General features: G+C 47.5%; 1 protein-coding gene and 1 long non-coding RNA gene across 13 annotated transcripts in view; one reads left to right on the top strand and one right to left on the bottom strand.

The window, feature by feature from the left end:
- FGFR2 (fibroblast growth factor receptor 2) overlaps window positions 1-13,301 on the bottom strand; it is a 90,386-nt gene extending 77,085 nt beyond the window's left edge. For 2 of the 12 annotated variants that reach the window (XM_063337782.1, XM_063337789.1), the window contains exons 1-2: window positions 10,377-10,826; window positions 7,864-8,120 (exon numbers count right to left, since the gene is read on the bottom strand). In XM_063337782.1, coding sequence (XP_063193852.1) covers window positions 7,864-8,120; window positions 10,377-10,438 — 319 coding nt within the window. In that variant the 5' untranslated portion in view covers window positions 10,439-10,826. Of the gene's footprint in view, window positions 1-7,863; window positions 8,121-10,376; window positions 10,831-12,827 lie in introns of those variants that run through there. The other 10 variants (XM_063337788.1, XM_063337791.1, XM_063337785.1 and 7 more) reach the window with 9 other exon arrangements.
- LOC134516936 (uncharacterized) lies at window positions 13,091-17,465 on the top strand. The gene is made up of 3 exons (XR_010071501.1): window positions 13,091-13,219; window positions 15,602-15,733; window positions 16,911-17,465. It is a non-coding gene; the product is annotated as an uncharacterized LOC134516936 (long non-coding RNA).
- The last annotated feature ends 254 nt before the right edge of the window (window positions 17,466-17,719 follow it).

Genomic DNA, 17,719 nt, shown 5'->3' with positions numbered 1-17,719 from the left:
GCATCAGAGCTAATTTAATTCCAGCTCCACACCAAGAGAAGAGTCACGGGTGGTACCTGGGGACAAGGAAGGAGCAGCAGAACAAGCCCTGAGGTTAAAAGCTAGGCTGGCTATCTGCACTTCCAGGTGGCCCACAACCATTTACATGACAAGGGTTATTTTTGACTTGCAGACGCCTCTGTCACTCCCCACTGCAGCAGTGGCTCCTGGGCACTCTGCCATACTAATGGAAGATGGTTCAAATGCTTCTGAATTGTTCGGAGAAGGGCTATTAGCAAGCAGTGGTGAGCTGCAGATTTATTACAGAGCCCCCACGTTAACCCCGCACGGCTGAAATACCTGTGAGTAAACAACATCAGATAAATCTCTGCGTTTCAACACTGTAATGTCTAAACAGGGTTATTTTTCATGATTAAACTATGTTTAATAGGACCAAGCTCAAGAACCGCTCAAAGTTTCAACTGGGGTTTCAAAGTGATTTTTAAGAACTGTTGGGCGGGCATTCAGAATCATAAATCATATTGCTTTCCTTGAAACCAATTAAACATTGCAACACGGAGACACTGAGCAGGGCACCTGACGAACTGGCAAAGCGAGTCCCACGAAAGCAGGCTCTGCCCGGCTGCCCAGCTCACCCCACGGCCCAGCCCACGCAAAGAGGACCACGCACCTCACGTGGGTATTTTCTACACCCCAACTTTTTATGACGTGCAAAACTAAGTCGCGGCATGGTTGCTCTGGTCAAGTTCTGTTCCATCCAACCGCAATTGAACCTCCTACAGAGCCATGCCGCTCAGGCGTGCCCAGCCCCAGCATCCAACGCCCAACCCCACTGAGAAACAGCCACCAGCCCCCTGGGAGGAAGCCTGAGGCGGCAACTACCACGTCACAAAACTCCTTTCAAAATAGAAACTCACGAAAAGCTAGGAGAAAAAAAATTAATAAAATACAGCCAAAATACGATTTTCTCCTCCCCAACCAGCTTCTCATCCTCCTTTTCCTCCCTTCCAGTCCCCAGCACACTGCCCTTCCCAGTAAACCCTCACGAACGCGAGCCATTTCCTTGGTGCAAAGGGATCTTCTCCTCCTCGTAGTTCTTGTGGCTTTGCTACGGTGAGGCAAAGCTTCTCGAGGCTGCTCGACATCAGTTAATGTCACAAACCGATGAGCCAGTTCTTTTGCGGGGGAGGAAAAGCAATAATTACACACAACTTGCAACGGCATGTGAGGAGGGGAATGAAAGTAGGTCAGATCTCACAACTCCTCGGCTTCGCTGAGGTTCACCAAATGCTTTCACTTACAGTCATTTTAAAAATACAATTAAAATAATAATAGCATGGCAAGCGAAGGAAGCGGCACGGCAGAATTCAGCTAGCGCTTGCCTTGCCTTTCTGTCCCTCTCTTTGATACGGATAATGTCATTCGTGTGGTGACACGCAGCAAAAGGACTTGAACCAGCAGAAAGCGAAGCCCGCGAGACCCGTCTCTGTACCAGGTGCTGACTGCTCTGATTCTCAGAAGCAGGTCCAGGAAAACCAAACCCCTAGAAAAGAGGTTCTTTTTCAAAAAAAAAAAAAAAAAAAAAAAAAACAAAAACCACAAACAAACAAAAAAAACCCCAAAAACAAACAAAAAAAAGGAGCAGTGATAATAAGAGATAGGAAAGGCTAACCTGGAGACGTACATAGTTGGTATATGAATTATAAGCTGTTTTTACAAGTGTTTTTTTATTTAAAAAATCCACATAGATGTTTCCCCCCCCTTACAGGACATCTCATTTTGCAACTGTCCCCGTGGCGAGGCGCAGTCCCCCAGCAGCAAATGCCGACGCAGTTTCGCTGACGTCTCGACTCCGACTGAAACCCGAAGGGCCAAACTTCCAGAACAGCTCGGCGCTCCCAGCGCACGTTTCGTAATTATAACAGGAGCTGTTGGCTGCCGCCCTCTCGCAAATCTGGTCTTTATTTAAGATTTGCCTGTACTCAGAGTCGCTCCAGCTTCTCTTTCAATCACTTTAAAAGCCAGTTTAGTCCCCAGTACTACCAGACGGCATCTCTGATTTGGGGGGAGGGGGCACGCTGTGCCAAATCCCTCCCAAAAAATGCTACAGAAGCACAGTACGAACCTAAATTCAAAGGTCTGAATTTCAAATCGGTTCCCAAATTGCTGTAAGGATAACTTTACCCCAGCAGGCTCCATGCCGGATCAAGTCTCCCCAACATTGGACACTTTTAGGATTCAGCCGGACAGGTTGCTGGGCCATCGTGTCTAGACTGTGCATTTGCCAAGAGAGGTTGGACCAGACGACCCTTGAGGTCCTTCCAACATGGTACTCTAGGATTCCATGAAGTACTGTCCGGTTTCCCACAGCCACCACAAACACAAACTGGTGCATCGCGACCGACTCCGCAGAAGATGCTCCCATCTGCGCTGGAGGAGCCCAGCGTGCCCAGCCTGTGACCGGGTACCAAACCCTCGCTCACATTGCTGCAAAACTCCCAACTCTTCATCACTGCAGACGTGTTTTGGGTTCACGATGTCTTTTCAGCATGATTTTTGCACTTGTTTAACAACACTGAAATCAGTTTTCTCTTCTAGTTCATCCAGGTGCACTATTACAGATCGACAAGACGTAACTTGCCCAAGTGGGTGATGGTTCTTTTAAAAACACGGATTTCTATTGCTAAGGAGCGCTGCTTCGAAGAAAGTCTCCGCTTTCACTCTAAAGCTTCAACCTTGAGGACTCACAAATGCTTAACACTCAAAAATCTGACCCTCCTAGTATGAAATTTTTCTCTATTAATGATAGAAAAAAGGACAGTTAAATATTTTTCTCACACTCCCATGTGTTCCTAAACTATTTATTCTAAGAACATACTAATCTTTAAATGTATTAGTATAAAGGCAAGTGATCATTTCTAATGAAGCTGGGAAGCTGGATATAGAAATACGCTCATTAAGAGCTATGCTACAGTTATTATTAAAACACCACAATAGTCCATCGTCTCAGGCGTACACAACCTTGCATAACTGGAGTTGTCAGCATTTTCATTGTAAACTCTGCTTCCAAAAGTTTGTAACTTGCCCGTAAAAAAAAAAGTTACTATAGCCTGAAATTTGTTGCAAGTTCTCTGCCAAGGAAGAACTATTTTAAGATTAGAAAACTATGCATCCATTGGAGTTGGTGGCTGGTTTGGGGTTTTATCTATAGAAGTAGGGTTTTTTTTTTTTTAAAAAAAAAAAAGTAAAAAAATAAAAAAAACAACCCACAACTCAGCATCTTTGAAAATCTGTCTCAGAAAAAAAAAAAAAGAAAGAAGCAGTAAAGGAATCAAATTCCTAAAAGTTATCTTCTTTTTTTTTTTTTTCCTCTTCAAAATGTTACAATTGTAAAATATGGCAGATAGATAAGCCCAAAATGAGCAATTATTTGTGCTACTTTGCAAAACGGTCGCCAGGCTGAGACATCACCGACTCCCAGTGCCTCATCAACACCGACTGTAAATAACAACCCTACCCATGCCCAATTAGGCTGCAGCTCAAGACCATGCCTCTGCTAAAGGACTGCGGATTTTAAACGCAGAATGGACACATTAAAACTGATTTAATCTGGCTGCTCGTACAGTTCCTCAGAATCTCAGCTAGCAATTCTTGTACCGGGCCAAATAACTTACTGAACCGGATCCCCGAAAGGGCATCCAGCCCTCACCCGAAGCTGTGGGGATGTCACATTCCTCCATAATGGGCTGTGATAATTGCCCTTCCTTCAAAAAAAAAAAAACCAAACAAAAACCAAACTTCTGATTTAACTAATCAGTTTGAATTGTTAATCATAATTTGCAGATATCAAAGCCACTGCTCTTGGGGGGGGGGGGGGGGGGAGGTAACAAGGGAACCCTGGGTGAACTTTTTGCTTTATTTTTCCTACCAAATTGGAAGCAGCATCCTGGTGCCCCTCCACGTCCCTGCCCCGGGAAGATGACCACCATGCAGGGTCCCACCAACGTGGGGTCCCACCAGCCCTGCAACCTCGCAGCAGGGTGGCACCACCACGGAGAAGACCCATGGAGGTACCCCAGGGTGGGCCGGGGGACATGCCACCACCACAGCATCCCTCCTCCGCAAGCTGCGGCCCTGCCCGCTGCCCGGCGGAGCGTTGGAAGCGCCTCACAAGACCCCACATCCCGATCCAGGCAGGTCACGGTGGCTAACGAAGGATCTCCAAGTGGACTGTGCTAACCACTGTGACCACAGGTGATGTTTAACCTTTAAGCACTGCCAACGTTTTTTTACAAAGAAGAAGGTATTGCTCTGGGTGCTGCATCAAATGTGTTTCTATTTATACGTGGTTCAGTGCCAACAAATAGCTGTGACTGAGTTAAAACCCAAATGACAACTCATTACTCAGGCCAGAGCCCACCACAAGCACCCATCACCCATTAAAGAAGGTCCCTCCCCTTCACTGCTGCTCCTAGGAACCTCCCAAACGCACAATTAAGGCCATTTTGAACTACTGTGTTTTCCACAGGACACAGAATTAGGCTGTCCCCTGTGGAAAGCTTAAATTAGTCCTTTGAAATTTGACCTAAATTAACAGAACTGAAACACATTGTCACTGCAGCAGGCGAGGGCTCCGAGTGGGTGCTCCAAGGACAGCGTCAAGGCATCGCATGTGGGGTGGAGACTAAATTAGCCACCCAGCAGAACGATAACACACAGCCTGGGCAAGGGAAGGTCAAGGGAGAGCTTGCTATTTATCAAATGTATGTCTAAACTAATTACTCAGTTCACAAAGTAACCCTTCAACCTACGTGTGCGGTCAGAGCCCTTTGGAAACGTTGGCTATCATCAAAGGCCTTTGTAGCCCGCGTAGACAGAAAGAGAATGTCTCCTTTGTACATGCTGGGGTAGACTTATTTCTAAATATTTAAAAGCAGAAAGCCTTTATACTCCCCAGGATAAAAACATACACGTAAACACTTGATGCAAGCTCAAATTCGCTAGTTGACAGTCCCCAAACGAACTCCTACAGGTCCCGTTTCTGCTCACAGAGCTTAACCATCACTGCTTGAGGACGAAAGCACCACAACCAGTAGCCACCACACTCGGGATCCAGCCCTTAGCAAGCACCGTGACATCAATATGGACATTATCATTTACAGTGGCTCAAGATCCCATCGTCAGTGTCAATACTTTCATATGTAGCAGAGCAATATCTCCTGGGCACAGGCGAGATTCAGAGCTCAAGGAGTCCAGCGTTTTATGAAAGCACCCGAGCAAAACGTGCTACCAAAGAGATGCCAACGACTGCAGATAACCCAAAGTACCCCGATGCACGACAACGTCTTGCACATATCCATTCAGCTGATTACCCTATTAGATAAATACTGCTTGTACTAAAATCCATACTTAACCAGATACTCGGAAGAAAACGATTGCAAATCTCCCTAAAGTTCTGTTCAGCTAAGAGACAAGAGCGTATTCTCCATTACGATCAAAGGAACAAAAAGCCACAATCTCAATTCCTGTTAATGTTGCATACAGCTTTTTGAATAGTCTAAGTCACTAAGACAATAAATAGTAACAATAAAGGCACCTAACATCAAAAAAAAACCCCAAATTTAGGGCATGTCCATGAAGGAAGACTAAGGAACAGATCAACACGTGTCACCAAAGGTCATGGCCCTGTTGACCTTCTCAGCTGGGATGAAATGTCATAGCTCTAATGACTGCACAGTCAGCAGCCCTACCAAAAATGTACATTATTAGAGCACCTGACCCCCCAAATTAGCTGTGGCCAAAATGTTTGGCATCTACTAAATTAAAAAAAGACGTCTGCTTTGTCTTTGAAGAGATTTTTTGAAGGGTTTTTTGTTTCGTTTTCAGCTTGGAGAGCTCGTGGGTGGCAGTGATGGAACCCAGAGAAGGTGATTGTGTAAAAACTTGAGGTTTTTTTTTTTAAAGGGGTTTAACGAAGTACATAAAGGAGGTTTTATTTCCCAAATCTCAGATATAAATCCCACACAATTCCCTGTATTCTGCAGCATAAAAGCTCTTATTATACCATTAACTTCGACGCGTGGTGGGTTTTTTTCTCGTTTCTGGTAATCATTCGGGTTCTCACATCTAAAATTGTTTCATGTCAGTAACATTCCTGCCCAGGGAAGAAGTTTTAAAACCTTTTTAACAATTTACTCTTTGATAAAACCCAGATTCCACCCCCTGGATATTCACCGTGGAAGAAACATATTTTTAAACTGTGCTTTTTAAAATAATAAAAGCTATTCTTGCCCTGAAAATCTGAAAAATCATCAGGCATCATTCACAAAATATGACTCTTCTCCCTGTAAAATACCCCACCAATCATGCGATCGCATTCTTTCTGATTTAACCCTAAAACTAGGGGACCTCACTACAAGCAGCTAATCTGCAACCAGAATTATTCATGATTTTGTCATTCCTCTGAAAAGCCAAAAAGGCACCAGATGTGCTATTAACAAATCATACAGTAAGTGGTGATGAGAATTGGCTTTTTTTTCAATTCTCAAGTTACCTTCAAAAGAAAAAGCAACAAAAATCTTTGCTATCAACAATCTCTATGGCTGACAGATGACAATATTGCTATAATTTTTTTCAGGAATGCTTGCTAGGGAGGAGGACTCATCGTCTCTAAATAGTTCATCCCCTGCCATCAATAAAAATGTACTTGGAACGGATTCTAAAAATGTGTTAGCTGGTGACGTCTATTTTTAGAGGCAGTGGATAGAAACAAATAAGTTTTGCATGAAAATGTATTAAATAAAAACAAAGCTGTATCTGTGGACATGAGGATTTAGAACGTGTGAAGGCCCAATTCTCTCCAGCAAAGCTTGCCGGATCAGAAATGCTCTACGGACCATTATATGGGTTTGACAGTTGAGTTATTAGAAATTTAATCGTTCCTCCAAAGGACAGATAAAACCATACGAAGGAAGCCTCGCTTTCCCCCTAAGGTGCTCAGAGAGCAGGAAAGATCCTACACAACCCAGTAAAATCATTCTTAAGCACGAACAGCTCACGACAATAGAAAAAGCATCCCCTCCTTAGCTCTTGAGAGAAGAAAACCACTTTGCAAAGCTTGAGGAATGGATATACCTGGAAGAACATACCAACGGGTATATAAATATATATATACATATACAGGAGATTTTAATCAAAACACCTCTTCCAGTGTGAAGGGCTCAATTAAGCTTTGCTTTCACAGCAGTACGCTGCAATCCATGCTGTTCAGGTCTCAACATCTACACTTCCAGAACTTGCAATCCAGACACGGGGTACCGACTGGTTTGATATATTAACAGCAATAGGGACATTTATTCCAAGCACAAACACCAATAAAGCTGCAACACCGTTTTTTGCAGGGCGCCGGGGAAAACTAAGCATTCAGGCCACGCGACTGAAAACTATTGGGATTTCTTTTTCCCTGAACGTCTGAGGTTAGGACAAGGGCAGAGACAGGCAGCCGGGCAGCCGCGTCGTTCCGTGAGATGGCAACAGGCAACGCGTACGTACGTGGCACCAGGCTGCTTTCCTTCAATATCCATTCCTGAAAACTTTCAGCCGCACTCTTTGATTACACGACGTGATGACAGTCCCAAGTGAAATCACTGACACCACTTGCTTGCACAAGATTAAACAAACGCACGCTCGCATGAACACAGCCTGTGCGCGAGCAGGAAAAGTCAAAAAACGTAACTCTTCAGGGCTAATCTGTTACTCGCCTTAGATTTACCACAGCACATAAAGACATTGACTGCTATTTCAGATGTTCAGGCATTCAAAATTAACTTCTTTTGTGGATTTAAGGATTCTAGAGTGATTTACCTTCAGGCTCCAGCGTGGCGTCTTCAACGACTAAATTAAACGAAGGCCGAGCCAGGGAAAGTCCAGCCATGGTGACCACCACCAGGCCGATAAGGCAACCCGAATCCCAGCCGACCATCTTTTTAGAGTAAATTCCTGGTCCATTTCCATATCTCCATGTGGACTTTAATCCCATCTGAACACCTCTAGAGAAGCATGGAGAGAAAGCGGTGCCTTCGGCCAGGGTAATACCTCCTCCCTTGGAACGACGGCTGCTGCTGTGGGGAGGAGAGAGATTTAACACCATCAGCGAAAACATCTTAAAACACGAACAAAAAACAAAAAAAAACAAAACCAAAAAGCTTCAGAAAGCCCTGAACGCAGCCGAGGTGAGAGGGGGAGGAGGATGGGAAAAATAGTTTTCCAGCTTCAAGAATATGTGAAAAGTGAGTGACTTTTCATTTTCTGTTAGCAGTTTCCATCATCACCTGAGGCGTAACCAAGTCCTCCTTGTTTTCACAAAATCACTTCTCAGCACATATTTAGAGAGCTATTTTACTGACAGAAAAATATACAGTTTTTTAAAAAAAATGAGAGGGGCGCACATGTGCAGGCACATAACCTGTAATGCTACAAAATTACCACAATTATACAAATTATATTCTTGTTATTGTTTGAAGGTTTATGTAAGTTTGCCTTGTTTTTCATCCCTTCACCTAGGCAGCTCTGCAGCCAGCTGAATTTGCAAGAATTTTCCACAAGAAAAAAAAAAAAAAAAACAAAACAAAAACAAAAACCACAAAAACAGCTGAAAAATACCCTTTAGACTTGGATAACCTGTAAAACTTTTATTTCACCTCAGGACTTCCAGCCCCCCTGTGGATGTCCCTTCTTCTGACTCAGCTCAGTGTCCTATTAAAGCCCGAGAGTCCTGTACAGGTGAAAGGCGCCAGTCTTTGCAGGGATACTCGTTAGCTACGCTGCATTACAGGCAATTAAAACCTGCATAAAGTCTGGCACAGACTGCAATTTCACAGGAGACGTCCCCAGCATCGTTTTCCATTCATATATGCTAATCTGCGTGCACACACGTTTCTCTTCTCTCTCTCTCTCAACGATGCTTATTGATATATACTTTTCAGATGGCGGGGGGAGTCTATTTTATTCACAGCAGAACCACTTTAAGTGGCTGGAGTTAACTGGTAATCCAGGCACGGCTGATGGGCGAGAGCAGAGACGCGGTACCAAAGTAACGGGCACTCCCTTCACGGGAGCCTGTTGCCACCACACCGAGATGCCAGGTGAGGGTCAGAAGAGCATCCCCACAAGGTGATTTAACGGCTCAACCAGAAAATTAGCTCCGATTTTCCGCTTCAAAAATAAAAGATGGTAAACCTCAGCAAATGGATAAAACAACTAACTGCAGCACTTGCTCCAATCTGGCCAATGATTCATCTTAGATGTGATGAAACCCAACTAAAGCTTAGAGAGCGCTCGTCTGGAAGGGAAAAATAACATAAAACCTATTTTTTCCTCCTGCCCTCACACTTTAAAAGCAAACAAATAAACAAAAAAAAAAGGGGGGGGGGAGCAGGGAGGAATATAGCCATAAAGGCAAACTTCTCAAAACTCCCTGTCATTTGGATGTGGTACCTCAGTACACAGAAACACGGACAAATATTCCCCCTTTATAAAGCCAAGCATTAAAAAGCTCACTCAGGTTTTATTAGCCTTTTGCTCCCTGCACGTACAAACCCAGTTCCCAGCGCTAAGGACAGAGGCATCTTTTATCTCGGGTACTATATACGATAACTTCTGAAGTCAGCAGAAACAGGTTTTAGACGACATAAAGACAGCACTTGGGGAAAATAATGAACACCCAGTATTTCAGGCAAATCCCTGATAGTCCAGGGCAAGCTTTGCTCAGCTGCTATCAGCTCAAAGCCCTGTCCCTCCCATAGGGATGTAGGAATAGCCTGAGCATCCCGGAGCACAGGCGAGCGACTACTATTAAATCTCCAGTGAAAACACCACCAGACCAACTGCAAAAACACTTGCGAAGGGCTTGCCCAGCACTTCTCTAAACAAGCAGGTGCAGACCTGAAGGGAGCTCTGTCTCCGGGACCGGTCTGCGTTTCATGGAAGACCAGAGCGAGCCCTCCTGGACTCCACCGCCCAGGTCAGCCGACAGCCACGGCTCTGCAGCTCAGTTTACCCAGCTGCAAAGCGGGTAGAAACGCTAATTAACAGACTGGATGTAACGCTAATTTAATTTCCATGAATCACCCTGTAAAGCCCGATTTTCAGTTTATCACAATTTTGCGACTTTGCAAAGTTTAATCATAATTTTGCAAAAAGAAGACATACCAGAAGGCTAGCGTATATTCCAGACTTTTTTAAAACAGCATTAATTCCACTTAGATTTCAGCTGTTTCAGATTTTCAGGCTATGTTAAATGCCACTGAAAGCACATTTGTGGTTCCCACCCTCATCCTAAGCACAGCACAAGGCTACCTGACCACGGTTCTTCTCACCTGAAGATTTCTGCCAGCCTCTGCACCTGAACATCTGCCAGCAGAAAGCAGGGGCTCTTCATCCACAGGGCGGCAGAAAAAAATTCAAAACCGCGGCTCACAAAGGGGTGGCAAAGCAAAAATCAGAGCTCCGGACCCATCCATGGAGCCAAACCACCTTTTACCACCATGACAGCGACCAGGCTTCGAGGACTGCCCTTTCCCAAAAGAAGCGGAGACCGAGGAAGATGAAACGAAACCAAATTCTTTTCATAGTTTAATCGCCACAGTTGCTGGGGGACGAGTCTCTGGAAAGACCTCCTGCGCTGGATAATTATGTACCTCTATCTCAATGTTTGGAACACAGCCCCAGCATGCTTTTTGGCCTCCACAATTCTGGCTTCCTGACTACAATACCATAATCCCTCCTGGAGTCTCAGCCTCAGTGAAAGCCACACGTAGTGTTTATTTTTCCCCTTGAAAGGGAACTCTGTCTCTCTTCTCAGCCTACACTTTGGGGAGGAGTTGTCAGCCTCCAATGATTGATGGCTCTCCTTGCCACTCGCTCATCAAGTCAATTTTCACCTCGTCACATACCTGCCCAAATTTCTTTGCCAAACTGACAAGCATGGGAAAGCAGACTGGTTTGGGAGCCTAACCAAATTCCTCCAAGCTGTACTTCAGTTTAAGCGCACTCACACACACAAACAAGTAGTACTTGTTCAGCAGTGGCATTAATTAAATTCAATGCTCAGTGTTCTTTTTAATCTACTTCCATTGTTGTTTATAAGATGTTTATCACTCCCCAGGGAGAGGACAATTTGTAGAGTATGTTAACCAAATCAATACATTGCTCATTGCACGACTTTCAGCATCTTTCTCCATTAGGCAGGGAATAGCAAAAAAACTGAATGAAATATGGATCTTCCCTCCACAGGGAAATCTCAAGCATCCTAAAAGCCCGGTAGCTTCATCAGAAAAATCCAGGTACGTGAAGCTTTAAAGCTTACAGCTTTATATACACACATATTTATATACATATACACACACACAAATATATATGCCTCTATAAATATATACACACACGCACATATCTAACAAGACTCTTCATCATAGTTCAATCTCCAAGCAAATCTGAGCATCACAGCTATTAAACATTAATTCTGGAGGACTAATGGGAACCGGCTGGCAGCTTCAGTACTTTTGCATTGTTTGAACTTCTTTCATTTGCTTTCCAGGACCATCCTGTCTTTCTCAAGTCTTTTGCCACTAAGAGATCAGGGGGGAGGGAAAAAAAAAAAAAAAAAAAAAAGAAAAGAAAAAAAAAAATCTGCATTTTAATTGACATTCCAGAGAGAGAGAGAAGTCCAGAGGCTGCTGATTGCTGTCTATTCAGCCCAAACAGGCTTTTCAGATGAAAATGAGTAAAGGCTAGTGGAAGATTTACAGGGATTTGGTACAAAGGAGACAATGAAGTTTTAAATGTTGATAGCGTTTCACACCAAACGCATAATGGGTCCCTGTTTGAACGGGCCGTTTAGCATTTAAATATATATATATATATATATTTCATTGAGGATTTTTCGGTTCCTCCCCCATCTCAGGCGGGGGCAGCCCGGCTCCCCCGGCCCCGCGGCGGGCAGGGACCTCCCGCTCCCCGGGCGGCCCGTCCAGGCGGTGCCGGCCCCCGCACCGGGGGGACGGCGCTCCCCGGAGGCTCAGCCTCCCCTCCTCGTCCCCCGCTGTCACCGCTGGACACCGTCCCCAGCGACAGCCCTGCATCCCGCTGCCGGGAGGGGGGGGGCCGGCACCGACCCAGCGGGCAACCGCGTTTCTCGGGATTCCTCCCCTTTCCCGCACCGCGGAGCGAGTGACAGAGACACCGGGGGGAGCCGGCAGCGGGGGAACGGAGCCCCGCACCGCGTCTCGCCCCGGAGTGGGTGCCCGAGCCCCGCACCAGGAGGGCAGACCGAGCTCCGCATCCCGCACCGGGGTAGGGGTGCCCGAGCCCCGCACCGGGGTAGGGGTGCCCGAGCCCCGCACCGCATCCCGCACCGGGGTAGGGGTGCCCGAGCCCCGCACCGGCCACAGCTCGCCCCGGAGAGGGGGGTGCCCCGGCCCCGCACCGGCCACAGCTCGCCCCGGAGAGGGGGGGTGCCCCGGCCCCGCACCGGCCACAGCTCGCCCCGGAGAGGGGGGGTGCCCCGGCCCCGCACCGGCCACAGCTCGCCCCGGAGAGGGGGGGTGCCCCGGCCCCGCACCGGCCACAGCTCGCCCCGGAGAGGGGGGGTGCCCCGGCCCCGCACCGGCCACAGCTCGCCCCGGAGAGGGGGGTGCCCCAGGTGCGAGGCCCCCCCGCCGGCAGCTGGAGCGGAGCCGCAGAACCCCCAGCCCTCCGCCACCTCCCCGCTTTTTTTTTCAGGGGGCTGCATCTTCCCTCCGGCCCGTTCCCCCCGCTCCGGGTGCCATTACCTGCGGCGAGGAAGCTGGGCGGTCGGGCTCCGCTCCCCCCCGGCCACAGGCGGGGCTGAGTCGCGGCGAAAACTCCCCGGCGGCCGCGGTCACTGCGCGGGCGGCCCCGGCGGGGCGGGCGCGCAATCCCGCAGCGGCGCAGCGGGGCGCATCCCCCGCGGGAAGGCGGCAGGAGGGGAAGGAAGGCGAGGAGCGGCGAGGCGAGGAGCCGGCCCGGCGGTCCCGTCCCGTCCCGTCCCCGGGCTGGGCTGCAGCCGCTACCGCCTCAGAGGGGCGAGCCCGCCGTGCCCGGCGCCAGCAGCCTCCTCCCCCGCCCGGGCATCGCCGCGGGTCCTGCTCCGCTCCATCCAGCCGCCCTCCCCGAGCTTTGTCGAGCCGACAGCCCCCCTCCGGTAGGTGGGTGGGTTTGGGGCTTTTTTTTTTTTTCCTTCCCCCCCCCGCAACTCCTTTCCTTCTCCCTCTCCCGGCGCACTTCTCCGGCTCCCTTCCTCCCTCCCCTGGTCACTCCCCCCGCTGCAACCCGAGCCGTTTCCTGGACGGCGCTGCTCGGCTCTGCCAATCGCGGCGGCGGCGGCGGGGAGACCCTTCCCCCGCACGGCCCGGCCCGCCGCGGTGCGGTGCGAGGACCCCCGGACACCCCCGGCCCCGCTGCCGGCTCAGCGCCCCCCACCCTCGGCGGTTCCAGCGGGGCGATGGCGGGGCGGCATCCCACCCCTCACAAACGGTACCAGCTCAACAGCTTTCCCCGGGAAAAAAACCAAAAAAAACCACCCAAAAAAACTCTCCAAAAGTTTTCTTTTTGGCTCAGAATTCATGGCTTGTTCCAGCTAGAGAGGGGGAGCGGATGGCACCCCCTCAAAAAACTCACCCGTGGTTTTGGAGCTTTTCAGCGCAAAGCCTGATTTCAGCCGCCCCCTGAATTTGCCTGACGGTGCACCTTTAATGACTCCGTGTGCGGCGCCCGAAGAGGGAAAGTTGTCAAACAGTTGTGCAAATGTTGTCACAAACATCTTTTGCCTGGACACACAGAGTTAAAACTGCGTAATATTGGCGTTCAAAATTCAGTATAACTTAACCTGATACTCGCTTAATAAAACATATGCTTTAGATACCACTAACTAAAAGGTTGCTAATGAAGAGCCCGTGTAATGCTTGCTTTGTAGAATCTGCTTGACAGCACAATCAATAAGTGGTGGTTGCCTCAAATTAAATCAGCGTTGATCAATTTAACGTTACTTTATTGAAGCAGAGCCCTACTGTACGTTTTATATGTTGTGTGCAATATTGACCAAGGGGATTTTCAAGGACTGTGGCTACATGGCATAGTGTAACTATTTCCATACTTTCAGGCACCGAAAACTTGAAAACAAGTTTTTTGTAGAACATGCACTTACCTCCCAGAAAGCACTTTCCCACCATCACCAGCAGTAATGCAGGCTTTATGAGGGCCGGCAGGCAAATTTGTAATTGATTAGAAACACAGGTTTAATTTTGTTATTGTTGTTGTTGTTGTTCCTAAAGCAACAGACATCTGAATGTTCTAATTGAGAAGCTGAGATGTCACAGTCAAGATCCAATTTTCCCAGCTCCGGCCATGTCCATCGCCCATTGAAAACATTGTTAACGCATTCTCACATAAATTATTGTCCGACACAGGAAGCTGCAATACCTTTCCCCATTCATCCATATCTTTGCATACTCTGAAAGAAAAGGAAGCATTCCACTAAAAATGACAAATCAGAACACCTATTTCCAATGTCTGGAACCACTTGTCAGAATTTATTCTTTTGGGGGATGAAAAGATAGCAGTCTATCAATAGCAGCCTTTTCTCTTAAACGAGCCACATTCTCCTAAAGTGGCCCACAACAGCCCAACTCCTCAATCTGAGAAAAGCAGAAGCATGTTTGGAATTAAAAGGGAGGGGATGGAGGAGGGGGGGGGATCAATTCTGTCATCATATTTAGGCTTCAAGAGATCTCAGTGGGCCCAGGGAGCCTTTCATAGCAGTTAGGCTGCTGAATGAGAGCATAATCTCTTTACAGTTTTTTCCTCCTCCTCTCAAAGTGGCTGGGATCCTTTCTGTGAGCCCTCCTGCACGTGAATGGTGTGGCTAATAAGCCTATTAATGAGGTTCCACAGCGGAGTGTGAATAGGTAAATAAGCCCCAATCTGTTGAGGTTCAGGAGCAAGGGCAGTAAAGCCATCATGAACTAAAGGTGACAGTTTGAACTGAAATAGGAACAACAGCTCCAGGTTTCAAGCGAAAGAATAGACAGACAAGGCACGCATTCAGGCTCCTTCTACCCCCTACCGAGTCCTATTTTCTTTCCCATTCTTCCTCCTTTATAAAATGTCTTGAGTAGTCACCCATTTTTTCAAAAGCTCTTGAGACGTCCTTTTTCATCCTGGCAATGATACATCAATAGGGAGGAAGGAAAATGAGGACACCAATGCTCCTTTGCACCGCAAGTTTCAAAAGCAGGAACAGCGCTGTCCCCCCCTCCCATACGGGAGCCGGAGGGGGGGGGGCGGGGGGGGAGGAGGAGGAGGAGAAAGAAAGTTAAATTGAATCTTTCAGCCCTGCCAGCTCTTTGTCACCGCTGTCAGCTGGACCCTGGTCCCCTTCTCCGCACGCAGGCAGGGATACGGTTAATGTTCGACAGGGGCAGGGTGGAAGCCAGGGGCTCCAGCTGCAGGGAAGGCACAGCTGGGCTCAGCCAAAAGAGGGGAAGAGATTAATTAATTTCCACCTGGCATCTCTTTTACCTGGCAGGGGAAGGGGAAGATGTGCCTGACTTTAGGTTGCTCCTGGCCTGGATGCGCAAGAGCCCAGCTCAAGGGCTTTTAGGGATGAAGGTAGAAGGTTAAGCAGGAGACCAAGAGCTCGTGTCTACGCGGAGGAGAGGTGAGACGGGCAACCAGTCCCTCCGAGTAATGTGGGAAAAGTCACCTTAGAAAAAAACCGTAACACGGAGCCTCTGAGCACTCCTCAGTTCTAATCCTTACAGAGCCTCTGACATTTCTTTCTAGTGCTGGCGACAGGAGTGCAGTCAGGGCCCCGCGGAACCCGGCTCCTCCACGGGAGCCCAGCGAGGAGCCAGCCCCAGCCCCTGCCACGTTGCAGGCAGATGGCGAGGGAGGCCACGGGTGCCTCAGCCAAGCAAATTCTCCGATAATCCCCTATTCTCCAGGTGCTGGACCTGCTAACGTGGCACCTTTCTACCTGATGAAAAGAGGAATGTAATGCACAAAACGAAAAAGACTTAAAAGAAAAAAAGAAAACCCACGCATCCAAGTTTTAGAGAACTATGGGGAGAGATCCTCTAGACCCTAATTCGGCCACGCACATCACTACACCGGGTTTAGCTTCTCCACAAAAACAATGGGAAGCAACATTTCTTCCCTGTTATTCCAGCTGTCCTGTCCAAAATTTTTGCTTGACCACACTTGATACAATTAAATACTTGTCCAAGATTTATTTTTTTTCAAAAGTTCTTCTAAAGCTAAGTGCCTAAACCCAAGCTCTGGCAGCTAAAATGTTTACCTGGTTTCCAAAGTATTTATGGCTCCCTTTCCTGGCGGCTTTGAACTTTTTTTTTTTTTTTAGGGTGCCAAAGAAACAAATCATAAGAACCCACTTCTGAAAATCTTTTTCTTTTCAACGATAGGCAAAGTTGCTCTGTGTATTCGTCAGCGTCTTAGGGGAAAGCCACTTCATATTCCTATAAAAGCGAACCCTTTCTAAGGTATAAACTGCCACTGAGAGACTTCCATGACTAGTCCTCTCCATGTATTACTTCAAGATGCTGCTAAACTGAAAAACTGAGATAAGAATTTCTTTATTTTAATGCCAGTGGATCCAATAATTACCCATAAAAGTGTGAAGCAGATGGGCTACCAAGGTCTTTCGCAGCAAAATATATACAGGAAGGGGGGAGGGTGCAGTTCCCAGCCCATAAAGGGATAGTTTTACTGGGGTTTTATCGGCAAAAAAAACCACATTTTGGTTAAGCTACAGAATGTGGCGAACTAATGACTTTTGCCTATCGTGTTTTTATCTCTCTCTGCGTTATGCACAGCAGAATCTTCTAGGAGACGCTTCTTCAGGCAGTGAGGCCAAGCGGTTGGAGAAAAAGAGATGATTTTCACTACTAGCGCGTCAACGCCTTGGAACGGCGTTTGGAGTATCAGCGCTCCCCCCGGACTGTTATGCCTTGTAGCCATGTAACCTTTCGGGTGCTCCTCTCATTTTCTCCGTCTTAAGGAAAAGATATTTGTTGTTACGATTACGCTGTTGCAGGAGGTATTTAAACAGGAAATGTGGTGTGTTATGAGCGGGGTATTACACCGGGATACTGGACGCTTGATGCTTTCTGCCCTTCTACATCGCCTTTCCTACACGGTGCTGGGAAAGGCACTCAATTTGGCTGTGTCCAAGCTCCCCAGCTATGAAATGAGAATAATAGACGCTTCCTGTCTCCCACCCTTTATCCAGCTCCTCTATTTAGATGGTAAGCTCCTCATCTCTGACCGTGTTTTTATGCGTGGCTTAGAACAATAGGACACTGATCTCAGCTGGAACCTCCAGGCACTTCCATAATGCAAATATTGAATACTAAATAATCAAAATAAAAGAAAATCCCCAATTTATTATGTATTCTCTCATAAAGAATTTGTCACACGCTGTCTTGGTAGAGCACCTCTGGCTCTTGGGGAGCAGTGTCTTTTCTAAAGGAGTGGAAAGCAGCATCCATTGGAGACTATCTTCTAACAGCGAGCTCCCCTAACGCAGGCCCCAGAAAAACCATGTGAATAAACCCCTTTTCAGCGCTGAGCAGGGCACAGCAAGACAGAGCCAGACTTATAAAAATGAGAAGACAAAGGCTGCAAA

This window comes from Chroicocephalus ridibundus, chromosome 6 (genome assembly GCF_963924245.1).
Source record: "Chroicocephalus ridibundus chromosome 6, bChrRid1.1, whole genome shotgun sequence".
NCBI classification, from domain to species: Eukaryota; Metazoa; Chordata; class Aves; order Charadriiformes; family Laridae; genus Chroicocephalus; species Chroicocephalus ridibundus.
This window is presented reverse-complemented; position numbering and strand designations above follow the sequence as displayed.